Source organism: Triturus cristatus, chromosome 3_2 (genome assembly GCF_964204655.1).
Source record: "Triturus cristatus chromosome 3_2, aTriCri1.1, whole genome shotgun sequence".
In the NCBI taxonomy this organism is placed as follows: Eukaryota; Metazoa; Chordata; class Amphibia; order Caudata; family Salamandridae; genus Triturus; species Triturus cristatus.
Genome location: NC_140584.1, coordinates 761,775,851 through 761,795,455, shown reverse-complemented (window position 1 = coordinate 761,795,455; position 19,605 = coordinate 761,775,851). Strand labels below are relative to the sequence as shown.

The 19,605-nt window shown below is 44.3% G+C and overlaps 1 protein-coding gene across 1 annotated transcript; it reads left to right on the top strand.

Moving 5' to 3' along the window:
* The first annotated feature begins 16,408 nt into the window (after window positions 1-16,408).
* Window positions 16,409-17,350, top strand: LOC146858061 (olfactory receptor 2G3-like). Its single transcript, XM_085646863.1, has one exon. The coding sequence runs from the start codon at window positions 16,409-16,411 to the stop codon at window positions 17,348-17,350; it is 942 nt and encodes a 313-aa protein (XP_085502989.1).
* The last annotated feature ends 2,255 nt before the right edge of the window (window positions 17,351-19,605 follow it).

Here is a 19,605-nt window from a genome sequence, read left to right as displayed (position 1 = left end):
TGAAAGGCACACTCATTTGATGAATGGAGAAGTGAAAGATGCCTCCCAACGCCTCACACATCTGAAATGGGCCATCAAATCATTTGAAACAACTAAAACAATCTATAAACTGAGTAAAAGTGAGAGCTTCCACTTTGCATACCTTCAGTACTGGGTTATCCGTCTGAAGGTAAGACTTGCACAAAAGTAAAAAAAAAGATTTTCAAAGAAATTGGGCAGCCAACCAGCAGGACAGTTTTGGAGATACTGTTTTTGCCAATTTGATTCAAGTAGGTTTGCCAAAATGATCTTTGGCAAGCTGGCTGGGATCTCTGGATTGGGAATGTAGGCCTCTTAGAGGCAAGTGGAGTTAAAGGTATCTGTCACATCGACCGATTAGCAGGCCAAGCACTCATCTATAACTGACGGCCTAAATAAACTAAAGTTGAATCAAATCTGAATTTTAAATGCAACTCTATCATTGCATAAGGCACAATGTCAATTGTAATTCAAAATAGATTAGCATTGTGGGTGATATGACAGCATGACACCATAGCATCGTTTTTCTCCTTGTCAGTAAATTTACTTTGGAACCTAAACATGTCTCCTGTTGGTTGTGAGATTTATTTGTGTTGTGATTTCTATTACCAACAGATCCCACAGCTAGCAGATCATATGGTGCCAACAACACACCTGTCCAAGACCCTGTAGGGACTCATTTAAAAGTGAATACCCTTTTTTAAATATCTTAGAAAGAAAATAAAACAATACTGTTTTAATCCACTTGATGTTCTTTCATGTATCATGATACATTGGACTAACTGAAAATATAATAATACAATGCAATTACACAAAAAACCTGAGATGAGTATTTTGTCAATTATCAGAGATATGCAGCTCAATAAAGCTGCTTTGCAATATTATTTTCGGACACAAAGAAAATGTATATACCAATCCACACCGGCTGCTAAATGGTAAGATCAACGAAAGCAGATAAAATAATCAGTGTATGAAACGTAGAATTAATATATCCTTAATTTATATTTCGTATAGCTTTTAAATGCGAATGATGGCAAGGAAGGCAGACTTTCTCCTACAAAATATATCTTAATTGGTTAGCAACAATAGAGCATAGGTGTAGTCAAATTGTTGCAAAAGCCCCAATATTCAAACAGAAGTCTGAGTAGTGTAAATTAACGTTTGTTGAGTGAAAATGTAGCAATTTAGCACACTCTTATCAATTGCCAAAGATTCGTGAAGAAAAGTGTATTTATCTTTATGTCATAACAGTTCACTATCACATCATTCTTGGAAAGAAGCAAATATTGTGATAATGATTGCAACACGAATCTTAGAATCCTCAGACTTCAAACATATGTAATGTTCAGTACCTTATTAAAAATCCATGCTATAGCTGAATATTAAGCAGATATGTGTGTACATTTCAATAATGTAGTAAATAATTATAATATTCTTGAATTAACTATTGTAAACTCCTAATAATTTATCTAGGACTCCTAAGTCTGCCAATCTATGTGATTTATTTTTTTCTTTATTACCTCATTGACTTGTATGTCTAGATTTAGGACTATGCAGTTTAGGATCTGATATGGAAAACAGATCGTAGAACATGGTGCGTATGTAATGTGTACATTAGTAACCTGTTCCAATGATTGTCTAAAGAAGCTGCATTAGCTCTTTGGTGTAACTGACAGATATTGTAACTTAATGTTTAGCACAACCCTGATAACTTTTAATCTAGCTTGCCACATATATTTATTCTTTTTAATTTGTTCTGATATTGCCAGAATACATTATTTAGATTGCTAAGACTGGATATAAAGTTTAGAACAACATTCAGAACCTCATTGTCATATTTTAAGTCAATCAATTCAAGCTTTTTTCAAGGGATGTATGACGTTACAACGCACACTTTTACAACGCATGCACTTACAACGCATTTTTTACAACGCATAATCCATTACAACGCATGACTTTACAACGCAGTACACTACAACGCATTTTTAAAAAATACCTTTACAACGCATTACCATTACAACGCATACTACCTTTACAACGCATACCATTACAACGCATAATATTAAATTACATTTAAGGTAAGTATTAGATAGTATAGGGGTAAAAATTACTATTCTAACTCCAGGGGGTGCAACAGTAAGGTAAGTGTTGGATAGTGTAGGGGTAAAAATTACTATTCTAACTCCAGGGGGTGCATCAGTAGGGTAAGTGTTGGATAGTATAGGGGTAAAAATTACTATTCTAACTCCAGGGGGTGCAACAGTAGGGTAAGTGTTGGATAGTGTAGGGGTAAAAATTACTATTCTAACTCCAGGGGTATGCATCAGTAGGGTAAGTGTTGGATAGTATAGGGGTAAAAATTACTATTCTAACTCCAGGGGGTGCATCAGTAGGGTAAGTGTTGGATAGTATAGGGGTAAACATTACTATTCTAACTCCAGGGGGTGCATCAGTAGGGTAAGTGTTGGATAGTATAGGGGTAAAAATTACTATTCTAACTCCAGGGGGTGCATCAGTAGGGTAAGTGTTGGATAGTATAGGGGTAAAAATTACTATTCTAACTCCAGGGGGTGCATCAGTAATAGGGGTAAAAATTACTATTCTAACTCCAGGGGGTGCAACATTAGGGTAAGTGTTGGATAGTGTAGGGGTAAAAATTACTATTCTAACTCCAGGGGGTGCATCAGTAGGGTAAGTGTTGGATAGTATAGTGTAATATTATGCGTTGTAATGGTATGCGTTGTAATGGTAGTATGCGTTGTAATGGAATGCGTTGTAAAGGTAGTTTTTAAAAATGCGTTGTAGTGTCATGCGTTGTAATGTCATGCGTTGTAATGGATTATGCGTTGTAAAAAATGCGTTGTAATGGTAGTGCGTTGTAAAAGTTGCGTTGTAAAGGTTGTTCCCCTTTTTCAAGTTATGATATGTGTATTTATAACTGGTATTATGACCCATGAGGTTATAACGGTGTGAAGCATATTGTGTGTCTATCCCTGCATATGGTAGGATGGTGAATTAAAAAACCAGGTCTCCAGCTTCTTGCCAAATTCAAGAAGATCAGAGGAGGTTCTGATGTGGAGTGGGAGGCCATTCCAAAGTTTTAGAGCATTGTAAAGAGAATGCCTATCCTCCTAATCTGGTTCTGTATATGCAAGGGATGTGTGCTTGTAGGAGCAGTATGTGTGGGTCCTGTACCATGCTGGATGAGGCCAATGTTTCTGAGATTTTCTAGAACTGCCAGAGAGTTTGGGTCAGTGTGGTCTTATAGATCAACGTTTTGGTATCTTGAATGTGAGGTGTTTCGTATTAGCCAGGAAAAAACATACCCCCACTTGAAGTACATTCCAATGGTTTTAAGGGAGCTAAGCAAGCAAGTCAGTACCTCCTTTGGAGGCTTTGGGGTTGTCATGTACTCCCTTGAGATTTGTATTTTTTAAAGTGGGACCCAACTGTAATTCTGCCAAGCATTCCTTAGCATAGGGTGTTAGCAAGTGAAGCATAAATGTGTGCAGATACACTAACTCCCTGAGCATATATGATTCATACATTTTTGTCTTTGGTGACATGAGAATCCACTAAGCTATCTGGTGGCTCTGTTGAAGATCATCAGCTCATGAGACTCCGAATATCATGTGATGTTGGGGGGGAAATGGTTTTACCTTGCATTCAGTGAAGTGAGCTGATTTCTCTGAAGATGTAAAAAATTACAAAGATACTCAACAAAGAGCCATACCATTGCCCCATTCCAGAGTTCAATCGATAAATACTTTCAATCGCTTATGTACCTGTATATTATTCTTCACATCTCTATATCACTAGAAGATTTGTGAGCTGTGCCCCCTAGGTAAAAGGCATGTTGATATACAAATTTAAGCTGCTAAACCTAATTCATATTTCTAAAGTCTTAAAAATTAATTAGGTTGAGCTAGAACAAATTCCATGTTGAAACAACTTTGATGAACCTACATATGTCTAGGGCAGGCGTATCCATCGTAGGTCCAGGAGCACCAGATCCATGCCATCTTTTCACGGTAAACAATGTAAATATATTAAAGATCTACATTAGGATGGATTGTAGATATCCTGAAAATATTACATAGATCCAGCTCTCCTGAACCTACGTTGGACACCTCTGGCCTAAAAAAGAAAGTTGCTGTCTTAGTTGCAGCTTGTTTGGCAAAACCACGTAAAATAATTTCTGGAGAATGGATTTCATCATTTTGCAATGACAATGTTTGTATTCAGATAAATAATTCCTCCTTTTGTTTTGTTCTTGAAACGTTGGCAAGTATTTGTCATGTATAACAGGGCAGAACAGTGGTGAATTGGCAAAGTTAGTGATAGAGACCCAGTGTTATGCTAGCATTTAGTCACCTAAGCCAGAAATAAGTTGACTTGCAGAGGTTTGCATAAGAGTTTTAAGTTCAGCAACCAGGTCGAAATACCTGAGAAGAAATGTACTTTTCTTCTTTAAAGGCTCCCTCTCATCCTCCCTCCACTCTCTTCTCCTGATTTATTCCATAGAGGGAGATAGTGCTGCGTATTTAGTAATGGCAATATGTATCTCAGCGTAATTGGGATTTCAGGCACAAGCCGTACATGCATGAAGAGACACATTTCCAGCCCCCGAGTCAGCGCTCTGATGTAGAGCTGAATTGCAAAAAAGGAGATATTATGAGTGAGTTTCTGTTGTATGCCCTTGATCTGTCCCTGTGATCTTAGGCTTCCTATTCATGATAACAAGTGATGATTGCACAGGGCACACAATCAACACCTGTTATGAAATATGCCTTTATCTCTCAGTCTTCTGTACTGCATATGCCACCAGACCAGCAGGACATCAGCTACAGACCCCCTCCCTTCGCTCCAGCTGACGAAGCAGGGGGGGGTTGAGATGCCACTGCTGCTGCTGGGGGTGTTAAAGCAGGTGGTGCAGCTGATGGTATCGGAAGATGCTGGCAACCCCACCTCTGAGCTTGTTCTGACAGTCTTGCCAGTCATTTTTTCTGCTCTTGCAGTCCCTCCAACATTTAGATTCAGAAAGGTATCTGAGAAAAATTGTTTCTCGTTGCATAAATAAGAAACAATGTACACTTATAGAAGTGTTGATATTCTTGCAAACACGTATCATATTACAGAGAAGGGACATCACTTTACTGCTGTTAAAAAATTACATAAATGAGTCACCAATCACACTTGAATTACCCCCAGGTCCCTTATGTCCTCGTCCCATTCATTACAATGTGGAGATAACCATCGCCCGACAGAAAAAAAGACAAGAGGAAAGCTTGGACCCTAATACTGCCCCTCCCACCGGGAGTACATAAGCAGTACTTACCCAGCATCCCGCCTGTTCATTTTTTCTGTCTGTCAACAGAATTGACGTACTGTGCTGGTGCTGCTCCTGCTGGGCTGGAGTGGCGGTCTTCTATCCCCCCCGCCCGGCTGCCTGGCTGTGCGGGCGCAGGGTTTCCTGAGCTGTCTCTCGGCCTGCCGGGCTTGCTGGTAGTCAGTCTCTGTTCCTGCCAGATTCCTGACTGGCCGCCCGGCCCTTTGCGGCTGGGGCATATGGGTGTGTCTTCTCCAAGCCAGGCCTAGTTAGTCGTGCCTCACTTGCGGTGTTCCTGCCCCATGGATTCCTGCTGGCGGTTGAGGGGCGGGGGGGGCCTTGGTGCTGGTGTTGGCCCCCACCCCGGGTAAGTCCGCTTGGCAGCTTTTTCTTTTTCAAATTCTGTCGCTCCTGTGTCAAGTGCTCTGCTGCCTGTGTTTGCTTGCTGCCATTCGTCTGAGCCTGCTACTCGGCGGTTGGGCCTGCGCTGGTTCCACCTTTGCAGTGGTGTAGGTCATTGCTCTTTCTGGCTGTCTTCTCTTGCCGCAGGTTGGCATGCTCGGTGGCGACCCTGTGGGTGCAGCGCTGCTTGCAGCTGTCTTTGTGCGGTCTGTAGTCCTCGGTTTGAGTCCCTGCAGGTGCTGGGCTATTCCTTGTCGCTCCACTGCCTTTCTGTGCACCAGAGGCATCAGTGACAGCCCGGAGAGGTCAGTGGCGATGGCTTTCGCCATTTGCTTGCTCTCCCTTTGCACTGAAGGGTGGGTCTCCTTCATGTCGGCATGGCTTGAGTGCAGTTGTGTTTTCCTTGTCTCTCCTCTTGTGGGCGGCTGCCTCTCCGGTGGCCCTCGCTCCTCGTTTTGGCCTTTTCCGGTTGCTGACATGGCTGCCATCGTCTTGGGCTCTTCGGGCTCCTGTCCACATTTCAGTTGGCTGGGGTCTTGCCTTGGTGTTACGGGCTTCGCTGCTGTGGGTCTGTTTTTTCCTGTGCTGGACTCTGGCTCGCGCCCCCCCCTCCCTGTACCTACTGTGCCCGGGTGGTGCCCTTTGGCGGTCCGGTTGTGTGTGGGTGTGTTTTGCCTTTCTGCGCCTCCGCTGCTGTTCGTTGGCTGGTTCGTGTCTGGTGCTGGGAACACCATCCCTGGGTGGTTGTGCCTTTGCTGGATCGGGGCTGGTGTGGGCGGGGCCATTCTGGGGCATCAGTCGGGGTCCTCGTGGTCCCCCGGGTCCATCTCGCTGGCTTCCTTGCCTCACTCTCTCTGTTGCTGTGCTGGGTGCCAGGTGGCGTGTTTTGTCCAGGTCCTGGCTGCTTGCTGCCCCTTTGGTTTGTGGTGCATTCTGGCCTCCCTGGGTGGTGCGGTTGGTGCCGTGGTCCTCCTGAGCCTGCGTGGCCGCCGTGCTCCTCGCCCTTGGTCTGGTTTGGGCGGTTGTTCTTTGGCTGCGGCTATTTTTTTTGTTCCTCCCCCTCGCTGGTGCTTGCCCTCTCCTGGGCTTGTGGTCCTGCCGGGGTCTGCCCCACTCTTTTCTGTAGTGCCTGCGTGGTCCTGCTCCTCGGGGTGTTGCTGGTGATGGTCCTGTGGTCTGGCCTTGGGTGGCTGGTTCCACGGTGTGGTGCTGTGTCTGCTTCCTCCTGGTTTCCGGGGGTTGCGTCTGTTGCTGCCTCCTTTGCCTGATGCCGGTGTTTGTCCCGGGGTCTTCTGTGTGCTGGGGTTGCTTTGTGAGGGATGGCTGTCTGGTGCTCTCTCCATCTGCTTGCCTCTTTCATGCTGGGTGCTGCTGTCTTGGTTGCTCCTGGCTCTGGCGCTGTCTTTGTGCTGTTTTCTGGGGTTTCCTTGCCGTTGTCCTTGTGTTCCCCTGCTTTTGCTGCACACCTACTCTGTTCTTGTGTGTGTCTTTGGCTTGCTTCAGTGGATCTTGGCAGCCCCTCCTGGTTTGGCCTACGGTGCTGCTCGGAGTTTGGGTATCTGTCGGGCCTGCAGGGTGCTGTGCCTCCGGCCTTCCCGCCCTGTCGGCGTCCGTTCTCCTCTGCTCTCTGGGGTTCACCTGGTGCAGACCTGGTTGGTTCTTGGATGGGGGTTGCCTGGGGGTGCCTGGTGCAGTGGGCTTCTCGGGCTGGTGTGGTTGGGCTCCTGCTCTTCCTTTCTTTTGCGTTTCCCCCGGGGTTTGTTCAACTGTGGTGGTTCGCCTGTTTGGTCCCTGGGGTTTGTGCCGCTGCTGTTTGGGCCTGGCTGTCTTTCGCTGCTGCCTTGTCCTTGGTGTTGGCTCCTGTTTTCCCCTTTTCTGTGCTGCGATTCTTCTGGTTGGGGTTCCGTTCTCCTCTGGTCACCGTCTTGGGTGCCTGGCTGGGGTCCGCTGGGGTTTTCTGGCTCCTGCGGGTTTTTTTGGCACCTGTTGGTCGCTTTCTTCGGCTCAGCATCCTTGCCTGTGCACTCTCTGGGTGGCCTGGCGGGTCTCTCCGCTGGTTTCCAGCCCTGTCGGGGTGTGTCCTTCTGAGCCTTCTCCTGCCGTCGGTTCTCTTCCCGGGCTTGCTTCGCCTGTGGTTGGGTGTCCGTTTTTCTCCCTGATCCTGCTCTCTACATTGTGGGCTGTTGGGGTTGCCCTGGTGCTCCTTCGTCATTGGCCCTCTTCCTGCTGCCTTGTTCGGGCCTGTGTGGGGTCCTGGTGTTCGGTGCTTCTGGGTTGGCGTATCTGGGGTTGCCTCCTGTTGCTTCTGGCCTGCTGGCTTCCTGCTAGTGCGGTGTGGCATCTGGCTGTGCCTCTTTGGTTTGCTGGTTGTGCAGTCCCGTCTCTGCCGGCTGTGGGGTTTGTTTGCCGGATGTTCCCGGGTCTTCCTGTTCCGGTGTCCTGGTTTGCTCCTGTCTTCCCTTGCTTCCGCGGGGTCTGCTCCTGGTGTGTGTCTGATTCGGGTACCCCCCTTCTCTTGTTGGGGTGAGGTCCCGTGGTGTTCGTCATTGCCTCTGTGGAGTCCGCCCTCCGGGCTGCGGGTTGTCCAGGGTCTGCTGCTGGTTGGCCCTCTGGCTTCTCTGCTTCCTACGGTTTCCGCTTTGCGGTTTCGTCTGTTTGCTTCTTCCGGCCTTCTGTGTGGTCTGGTGGGAGTGTGTTGGGGGTCTCTGTCGGCCTTCCTGCCCTTTGCTTCAGCCTTTGTGCTGCATGAGCTTCCTCCCGGGGCTTGTTGGTCCTGAGGGTCCTCCTGCATCGGCGGTTGCTTGGCTCCGGTCTTGGCTTCCTGTTTCCTTTGCTTTTCTTTTGCCCTGGTTTTTTGCTGCTTAGTTGGCTCCTCTCCGGCGTTGGCTGGGGTTGGGTCTGGTGGGTTTCTAGTCTGGGGGCTGTGCGCCCTGGGGCCTTTTTCCGCTACTCCTGCCCTTGCGGTGGGCTTGGCCGGGGTGTTGGGTGCCTGTGGGGTCCTCCGCCATGTTGACTTGGGTTTTTTTGTGCCCTCTGTCGTTCTGCGGGTTTGTGTCTGGTTGTTTCCTGGTTTGGGGGCTGCCGGGGGTTCCCGTTGTCCTGGGCTTGCGCCCTACCTTGTTTTCCCTCCCTTTGGGGTTGGGGGTCTTGGGGTTGTGGCCGGTTGGTCCTGTCCCCGCCCTTGCTGTACCTGTTGGGTTCTGGCTTGTTGGTTTCCGGTCTTTGTTGGCCTCTCGGTTGTTTGGTCTGCTGTCAGCTGGTTCTTTCTGGGGGCTTTTCTGGCCTGTGGTCTTTTGGATTGCCCCTGCTGTTCTGGGTTTTGCGGCGTCCTGGTTCGGTTGGCGGCCTCCTTCCCGGTTGGGGCATTTGGCCTCCTGGGATTTCTGGTCTTTGTCTCCTTCCATGTCTTTTTCAGTTTGGTTGGCTTCTGGCTCCTGGGTTCTTGCTGCGGCTCCTCCCTCTGAGCTGGGTGCTTGGTGGTTGTCGTTTGGTGGCCCTGGTGGTGCTGCCTTTTCTTTCCTGGGTCCTGGGCCTCCTCTGAGCGTTTGGTTGGCTCTCTCCTCTCTGGGGGCCGGGTCGTTTGGTTTGGCGGGGTAGGCTCGTTCTGGCCTGTGCTTCCCTCCTTCCTTGTTGGTCTGGGTGCTTGTGCCTGCGCTCTGTTGGCTGGTCTTGGCTTCTTTTCTTTGGCCTTCCTCGGGGTCGGTCGAGGTGTGCTCTGTGTCTGTGCAGCTGCCGGGTCCTATATGCCTTCCTGGTGTTTCAGGGCTGGGTGGCCTTGTCTGGTTGGCTCCTTGGCCGTGTCCTTTGGGTCTTTTTTCCAGGTTGCCCTGTCTCCGGTTTCTCTTGTTGGGGGTCCTGGCTTTCTGTTTTTTTCTTGGTTGTCTCCGGTCCTTGTTTGGCCCCTGCTGTCCTGTTCTGGGTTGCAGGCCGGTTGCTTCCTGTAGTCCCCCCTTCCCTCCTTCTTGGTGCTCCCTTGGGTTGCTGCTTTTGTTGTGGTTTCCTGGGTGTGCTTGTGGGTACGGAAGGCCGTTTTTTTGCTTTGGTATTCTCCACATTGTAATGAATAGGACGAGGACATAAGGGAACTGGGGGTAATGCTCTATTACTTACCGGTAATCTTCATTACTCCGGGTCCCGTTGTCCTCGTCCCATTCATACGCCCCTCCCTCCCGCCCAGGCGGCCGTCCTTCCTGTTTGGGCTTGGTTGTACAGGCAGGATGCTGGGTAAGTACTGCTTATCTACTCCCGGTGGGAGGGCAGTATTAGGGTCTCAGCATTCCTCTTGTCTTTTTTTGTGTCGGAGATGGTTATCTCCACATTGTAATGAATGGGACGAGGACAACAGGACCCGGAGTAACGAAGATTACCGGCAAGTAATAGAGCATTAATGGTTAATCATGCCAATTTCTGAAAAGGTATTGGTGAATAATTTTCTAAGCTATTAGGAAAAAGAGTAATTGACAAAATAACCTATTTTTCACAGTTCTGTCCTAACCTCTTGATTTATGTATGAAAAAATTGACTCAATATTAAACCGTACCTGGGAGGTTTGAAAAACCAGCGAAACTCTGCCCCACAGCAGCGGCTCATCATCTTGTCTGCCTGAGAATCCTGTCCGACAGCTCCTCCATTGCTGTAGTCCCCCCGCCGCCGCTCCTGCCATCAGCGGTTGCAGAGCGGGGGACTACATTTCCCTTGGTGCTTTGTGGCAGGAGCCGCCACCGGCATCTCCCGCCCCATCAGGAGGCTGTATAAAGGCCTGTGCTGCCCGCGTCATGGGACGCGAGCGGGACGCCGGGCTAAGCCCGGAAAAGGGGCGGGCCCTCTGTGGCCCTCAGAGGCCTGAGGAGTCTGGGCTGGGCCAGAGACTTTTGGTCCTGCAGGGAATGTTCATATGTTGCGATCTGTGAGTGTATATTTTAATACTTGTGTGGGTAAAAAGTGCTGACTGTTGTAGGGCTGTATCATTGTAGTAATTTTTAGACAGTGGGTAGAAATAAGTTAACTTGATGTCTAAAGGAAAAAGTGATAACATTTCGTCTGGGGTGGGTACAATTGATAATTATCTGATCAGGAAGGTAAATCAGATCAATAATGATAGAAGGGCATCCCTGGGACAGGAGACCCCTATAACGATACAGGAAGAGGTACCTCTCTCAGTGGCGGATACACTCGTGCCCAGTAACCCCACTATTGGTGTAAGGAAAGTTGTAACGGCTATAGCCCAGGTGCATGCTGAGAGGTATGAAGATCGGCCAGACATCTATAGGGCTGAAATAGAGCATGATTTGTCACCCCTAAGATCGGTTAGAAAATATAAAAAAGTACAAAAGGGGCTTTTCCCTGGAGTCAATGACGGGAAAAAGTTCTTCTCTGGGACAAATAGGGACGGTGCCATCGCCATTGACAAATCCAACAAACATCTTAGTGGAACATACTGGATTATTAAATACTGGTGATACAGAGGATAAAGGAGAAGTACCGGTTAGTTTCTGCACTGATGATTTACTGTATGCTTGCCAATACCTGTGAGTCTTTGCCGAGTTTCTATAATAGCAATGATGATGAAGGGTTACCAAATCTCCCTAGATTCTCCATTGCATCTCCCTCAAACTCAAACGATATGTCATCACCTAAGGTTAAAAGCAAAAAAAGAGGGGGTGGTCTATTAAAAAAGCGGCAAGCCAAAATACAAAAGAGGAGTTCAACCTCAATGTTGAGGGATGTGGTTGATTCATTGTGGTTGATTCATTAGCTCCTCTCATGGTCCCCTTAATGGCAACCCACTGTTCTATTAGTGAGGGTGGTTTGTTGGAAAAAATTGAAAACTTGGTAAAATTATTATTGCAGCCCCTTTTAGAAAAGACGACTTTGATTAGCACGCACTTGACTTGATCGAGAAAAAGGTAGAGGTTAATACACTCTTACTATCTGACTTGGCGAAAGGGTTAATTAATATAAACCCCAGTAAAATACCTGCAAAATTGACGACAGCAATAACTCAAGACCCACTATGTCTCACTCCCTCTTCAATATTTAACCAAGCCGGGAAAAAGCCAACTTGTCCTTCCCTGAATAAAGTACAAACACCTCCCTTGCTGAAGAAGAAGCCTGCCTCTAAGGTGCAACTCCAAAGTAAAGCAGGTGACCAAATGGGGGATAACTTGATCTTAGAAGAAAAAGCAGTACCACCGCTAAACAAGGCCAATAAGGATAATGGGCCCGGGAATATACATAACAAAAACTGGCAATCACACAGAATAGTAGATTTACCGCCAGAAGCTGCCCCTTATGCGATTGTCATGGCGGCTGTCCCCGAGCTCCATTTTGGAAATAGGGAAGATCATCAAGCCTTAAGGAACAAAGTCACTCATTGGCTTCGTAATAATAGACCCTTGCCTGCCTACATAAATGGGGAAATTTTAAATGTTAGGCGTTCAAATTGGGCGGGGTCACGACCTAAAGAAAAGAAAGGGGATGTAATCATCGTAAACTTTAAAGATCATAGAGCTGTTAGGCATATTGGGGATTGGTATGACTCAAGTAGTAGTGACTCCATCTCTACACATTATCTTAGTTACTTCTATCCATACTCTCCAGTTCAACATCCTATAAATCAGGAGGTAAGAAGGCAGCCTGTAAATAGGCTTGGCTTTAACCATCATGGATATAGCCGGATTCCTTTTTTGCAACCACTGAGCTCTTTTAATTTCCATCCTAGGCAGTTTTATCCTTCCACCCCAGGCCCTAATTATGGAAATAATTATTTTTGGGACAACAGAGGTATGGCTCTACCTGCTTATAACATACCAACTCACAATTGGTTTGATGTTTTTTCAGGCCTTGAATATGTGGATTGACACAAGAAGGATACTTGTTATAGTAAAACATTAGGATTAGGTGGGCACACTGACGAAATCAAGGGGAATGCAAAATAACAGAGGCTTTGGGATGGTAATGAGGATATTATACAAGTACAAATTGCCCAAACAGTGATTCATGCTGATATTGAGGAGGACTGTTGCAAGATCTTGTGCAACCTTGACTTAAAAGAGGGGGGAAATAAAGGAGGAGTTAGTTACCCGCGACATGAAAAGGTGTTGGGCAATGCCTCCTTGGGTGATTTTGGAGCAAATGAAACAAGGAAATCCTGCACATTCCTATTTTGGAATGTGGCAGGATTAAGGGAGAGAATTAAAAACCCATCTTGGGAAACTGTTATAAATGGACATGACATTTTGGCCCTCCAAGAAACCTGGTCTACTGAACCAGTGTATATAAGTGGCTATAGAAGCTTTTTTACTCCGGCCGTGGGGGGCCAATATGGGAGAGCAAAGGGAGGTTTAATTACATTCCTCTCAAACCAGCTCAAATGTGAGCAGGTTTGTTTTACACCAAAATCTAGTTATTATCAATTAATAACCTTAAGCAACAAGAAGGGAGTTAATGTTGTTGTTATAAATTTTTATAATAATATTCCGAGAAAAGAAATTCCTAGCATTTTTAAAATGCTGAGGGAGGACATACAACACGAAATAGATAAAACCGACAGGGAATTAATCATTTTATGGGGGGGGATTTTAATTGCCCACTCTGTACAAAGGGCAAACAGGGTATCTGTGGCTTAATGTTAGAGCAGGAGATAAACCTAACCCATTTTGATCACTCTCTGACCGGGGACCTATTAAATGATATATTGTTTATGTACGATCTGGGCTATGCAAATGAAATAGCCCAAAAACCTACTACCTTTGTGCCCACATTTATTGGTAGAGGAGCATTGTCCACTATTGACTTCATCATTGCCTCAAACAGTTGCAGCCATAAGATCAATAGGATACAAATTATGGAGTTGCCATTAAGTGACCATCTGCCTCAAATAATGGAGGTGGAAGACCCATTTTTTGATCGGCATGAGGATGTGCCCTCTATATGTACAGCTCCTGATGTGGCTCTTGGGAGACAGAATGGGTACACTCTAAAATGGGGTAAGGTTGTCCCAGAAATGTTTTTAGGTAAATTGTTGAATGTTTGCTCAAATAGTTTTGTGATCTGCCTGGAAGAAAAGTCTAACAATGAGCTGATAATAGAGCATTTTTATATAATAGCTTCCACAATTAAGAATAGTCTGTGGGTGGAGGTAAAGAATAGGGCAAAGGGTAATAAAATTTGGTTTGACAATGCCTGCACAAGGGCATTGAATGACTTAAAACATGCTATTCACAGGATACCCCGAGATCTTTTAGAAATAAGAGGTTTTAGGAAAAAATATAATGAGTTTTAAAAAATAGAAAAAATGCTATAAAAAAGGAGGCCCTAGAAGCTCTATGTGAAGCATCACAGCTTATGGATGCATTTGCATTCTGGAGGGCCGTAAATACCCCGTTCCTCTATGACAAGTTTAAAGCGCGCATGGAGATTGCTGAGGAGGACTGGGTGGAGCATTTCTCGAACCTTTATAGGTCCCAAGATGAAAGCCATATTATAGATCCTGTTACAATGGGTAATATAGGTGCAGGGGCTGAAAAATTGGTAATAACCCTGGAGGAAGTTATGATGGGTCTGAAAGCAACGAAGGGTGGCAAGGCCGCAGGGCCTGATGGGATCCCAGCAGACTTGTACAAAGCAAACATGGAGATCTGGGGACCCATGCTGGTACAACTCTTTAATGCAGCACTGGCAAGGGGTTTAAACCCGTCCTGGTTTACCTCGGTCATTGTACCTATATACAAGAAGGGAGATAGACAAAGCTGCGTATGTTACAGACCAATCTCCCTTCTAGACTCATCTGTAAAAATCCTTGGGAGAATCATTCTGGCAAGACTACAAAGCTGGGCTGAGGAGAACGAGATAATGAGTGACCTACAGTATGGATTTCAAAAGGGCATTGGTACTGTCGAACAATGTTTAAACTTAATGATTTTGCAATCTAAGTACACGAGGATAAAAGGTGAACGTCTGTATCTCACGTTTGTTGATCTCACGTCGGCGTTCGATTGTGTGTCACATGTTAAATTATGGGCAATCCTGAGAGGGCTGCGTGTGGAAGATTCCATCATTTGTTTTCTGAGAGAATTATACTCAGGAGCCACAGCATCGGTCCGTTATGGTAGGGGGGGCCAATGTACCAGAAAATTTGGGGTGGGTCGTGGTGTATGCCAAGGGTGCGTCCTGGCCCCATTCTTATTTCTGGTGTACATAAATGGACTTGAGCATCACCTGCTGCAGGAGTGCAGGGATATGCCTAGGGTTGGGAAGAGATCTATCCCTGCACTCTTGTATGCGGACGATGCAGTCCTAATGGCTCGCACTCCCTTGGCCCTACAAAACTTGATAATATCTTTTGAGAAGTTCGTGTCGAGTTTAGATTTAAAAATTAATTATAGCAAAACCTTCTCCATGAACTGTGGCACAAGATCTGGAAAGCAGACAAAAAGAATGTTTATAAATAATGTTCCGTTGGAAAACACTTCTACTTTCCCTTATCTTGGTATTTTGTTCCATGAATCTGGGGTGTGGACAAGTGCTGTAAAGGCCAGAACCCTTTCGTTCTTAAAAACAATAATGGCCTTAAAGAATTTTATTAAAAAGCTGGGCAAGAAACCGATAAAAGAAATTTTAACAATATATAACGCCACGTGTACATCAGTAGCTCTGTATGGCTCGGGTCTTTGGGGGTATTCCAACATAGATTCAATTCAAATAGCCGAGAATAAGTTTATGAGGGATGTCATGACAGTACCACAAAGTGTTGCCACCTACATCTGTCATGATGAATTTGGACAACCTCATATATCAGACTTAATTAGAATACAACCCATCCTCTTGTGGCATAGGGTATGGATAACAAATGAGTGTGTCATGAACCGGGCTAAATTGGAAAATGTGGGTAGATCTGATTGGCTAAATTATGTTAAACATTTCCTTATTGAAATTGGCTGCCAACTATATTTTGATGACCCACTTTCAATGGGTAATATATCAAGAAAAATGTTGAAAAAGCTATGTATGGAATACCTCGAGGAAAAGAGAAGGCGAGAGGAAATGAAGAAAAAGACAGTAATCTCGCATCTCTTGTTGTTACCTGGCAATAAAGTACAGCATACCTAACCCTGCCGATGTCAAATTATGATCGATTTCTTTTGACCCGTTTTAGATAAAATATTGTTTTTATTTAGACTCTTGTCCTTCCCAGAAATGAATTCATGGTTGCGAAATTTGCCTATGTGCCCGTGTGATGACTCCTCGTCCCAATCTGACATCCATATTTTATTTTTTTGTAAATTTTATATTTCACCACGTAGGAAATTCATTATCCCACTCCTCAAAGAAATGAACTTAAATAAATGCCGCCCAGCTTTCTTAGAATTTCAGAGAATGGACACTGTTTTGACTGTCACTGTAGTTTCAAGCTTTTTTTAAAAAAAAATTTAAATTACGGAAAACAATGGGTAATGATGTAATATAATAGATTTGTTCTTTTTAAATTTTCCCTGTGTAAATTGTAAATTGATGTTGTTGCTTTCATGGTTATTGTCTTTTAACCGAATAAAGTAATTTTTGAATTTGAATTGACTCTGTCAAAAATACATTGTTGTTTTAAGTGATTTAATTTCTTCTATATATTTTTTTTTCATTTGATAGAACAATAGAATTTGAATGGAGAGGCTAAATTACTCTTCCGTGACGGAATTTATTCTTCTTGGACTCTCCAGCGACCGAGAAATACAAATCATACTTTTTGTGGTGTTTCTCCCGATTTACATCTCCATTATTGTTGGAAACATCCTCATCCTCGTTGCCATTAGAGTAGAACCTCAGCTGCACACCCCTATGTACTTTTTCCTCTCTAATTTGTCTTTCCTTGACATTTGTTACTCTTCTATGATCGCCCCCAAGATGCTGGAGAACTTTTTGTCAGAGAAAAAAAACATTTCCTATGTCGGATGTGCAGCACAGATGTACTTATCTCTGTCTTTGGGTGAAACCGAGTGCATCCTACTGGCAGTAATGGCATACGACAGATATATAGCAATTTGTTACCCTTTGCGCTACATGACCATAATGAATAAACATGTTTGCATCAGGATAGCAGCAGCGACATGGGTATGTGGCTTTGTGCTGTCAGTGTTACATGTCGCTTTTACTTTGCAGGTTCCCTTATGCGGGCACAACCAGATTAACCACTTTGAATGTGAAATCCCAGCAGTATTAAGATTGGCGTGTGCTGATGTTTCTCTCATTGGAATTATCATTTTTGTTGTGGGTATAATTATACTTATGATCCCCATTGCATTCATCCTCGTGTCTTACATCCGAATTATTTTCAGTATAATGAAAATTAGAACTGCCAAAGGAAGGTACAAAGCCTTCTCCACCTGTGCCTCCCACATAACTGTTGTGGTGTTGTTCTATGGTACTTTAATGTACATTTACATGAAACCTCAATCAAACGATACACAGGACACTGATAAAATAGTTACCATTTGCTATACTGTGATAACACCGATGATGAACCCCATCATTTACACTCTAAGAAACAAGGAAGTAAAAGGAGCGTTGAAGAAAACAGCGCGGATCATATGTTCACAGAAACAATGACCGTTTTCAGCAGCCGTAATTCTCACATTTTGACTGAAAACAGAATGGTAAGCTTCGGAAATAATATTTCATTACAGCTATGTCGCAAAAATGTCAAGAGTACACAGATCTTACACTGTTTAAGTGGAATGAAATTGACTATTCTTTGATGGACATTTGTTATATGCATGGAGAGATTTAGCATCTATGACCACAAGAGTCATCTTCTTGCCATTAGCACAATTTAGGCTAAAACCTTACTCGTATAACCGCTGACTCGCTCACAGTGTCAGGAAAGGAAAGAATTCACTTAGACTTCTTTAGCATTCTGTCAAAGAAACACAAAAATTACATTGTTGTCTTCAAAGTTTTTTTAAATTTACAAATGTTCGGCTTAGCACTAGTTGCAATGCTTTGTAGGCAGATAGCAAAATGTTGTTGTAGAATATTTGCAAAGATCATTTTTTGCAAGGATTTGTTTTTACAAAGCCTTCTGTGGAAGGCTTTTTTCACTCATCATAAAAATTGGCGATAATTAGAAATATAGCAGCGTTTTTTAAAATGCACATAAGAGTTTGCCTCTTGCCACATGTTCTGCTCTGTATGATAAAATGAGGTTAACCTCTGTTCACAAATGCTTTGTGATACTTGAAATGTCTTACATATAATCTTTTATTATAGCTTGATCCATTGGTATTTTCAAAGCATTGGATTCACCAAATGTGATGCAGATATATGTACAATTCGTAGCCCTTTCCAGTGGTTCTTTTTTCAGGAAGGAAATTCTCTTTTTCCTTGCCTCTGCTATAGCTAAGAAAATCATTTTGGGGCATCCATCTTTTCGCAGGTAAGGTAAATGATGCAGTCATAGTGTCATTTCAGTGGGATGCACCAATTTACACTATGATACTACAGTACCTGATGAACTGCAATTGACTTTTCAGCAAAACAAGTTTGATCGCAAACGGACATCTTGCCTTTGACCTCCCAGAAGAGTTGTTAAAATGTGGGAACAAGGTTCTCTATTTGTGTATCATGGGTTATAATGCTGGTATACAAGGAGGTCTCTCTGTAAATCCCCAGAAATATTTGGAATCTTCATTTTATTAAGCTCTGTCAAAGTCAAACCATATTGTTATTATATTTGATAAATTATTATTGCTTTTTCTTGCTTCCTGTTATTGCTTCTTCTCACCAATAGCGGTAATTTTTTGCCCTTACATTAATTATATTGAGACTGTCAGGCCCCCAACTGCTTAAAGTATCATTTTTGTTTAACTGATAGATCCTCTGTCCTGATACTTGCTCTTTTAAAGTATGGAGTCACCATTGATGTCCATTACACAAAATATATTCTATCGGGCAGATCACTTTTTTGACAAAACAGCGGCGCAAACAATGTGGCCTATTTACAACATGACACATCTAGGGAGATGCGTCACGTTGTAAAGCCCTGCGTCACATTATACCTGCGTCAGGTATAAAGGGGCAGATTTACAAGTCCCTTGCGCCTCTTTTACGCCGCCGTTGCGTCACTTTTGTCACAGACCCGTTTGCGCATTCAAAAATGGGTCGTGCATCTGGCCCTAAATGCCTGCCATCTATGCAACTGCCTATCTACAAGAGTTACTCAACACATCCTAAGTATGTCAGAAAACCTGACGCATGCCTGGGTGAAAACAGGCATTGACTTTTTCTTTCCACTCAACAACGGACATCACCTGATTGTGATTGTGGACGAATACTTACAATTTCCATTAATTGAGAATCGCTCACCTGCCACTCAAGATTGAGTCACTGTGAGACTGGATGGCAGCTTTTCGAAATGGGGTGTTCCAGCCACTATAATATCTGACAATGGCCCGACTTTTAAAAGTCCGGAGTCCAAAGACTTCTAGAGCATCTGAATATAAAGCATCAAAAGAACAGTCCTCTTTGGCCGCAGTCCAACGGACTGTTTGGAAGATTTAAGAGTACACGAAAGAAAGCTCTACAGTGTGCTACCCTTGAGAAGCTTAATTTACAAACTGCATTAAACTCTACATTGAGAGCTTACCTTTTAACACCTCATTTGACCACTTGTGAAAGGTAAGCAACATTGATGTTCTGGAGAGCAATAACAACGAATATATGTCAGTGTACCAATCAGAGAGAAAGAGATGAGAATGCATCTCATATGAGGGACTTGGTTCAGAAAGGAAAGATGAAGATATGTGCTGACTGAAGACGACATGAGAAAAACATAATCTTTCAGAGAGGAGAGAGAGTGATCGCAC

Excerpts from the sequence above, each read along its gene's own strand:
- LOC146858061 (XM_085646863.1), top strand. The coding sequence starts at position 16,409 with ATGGAGAGGCTAAATTACTCTTCCGTGACGGAATTTATTCTTCTTGGA.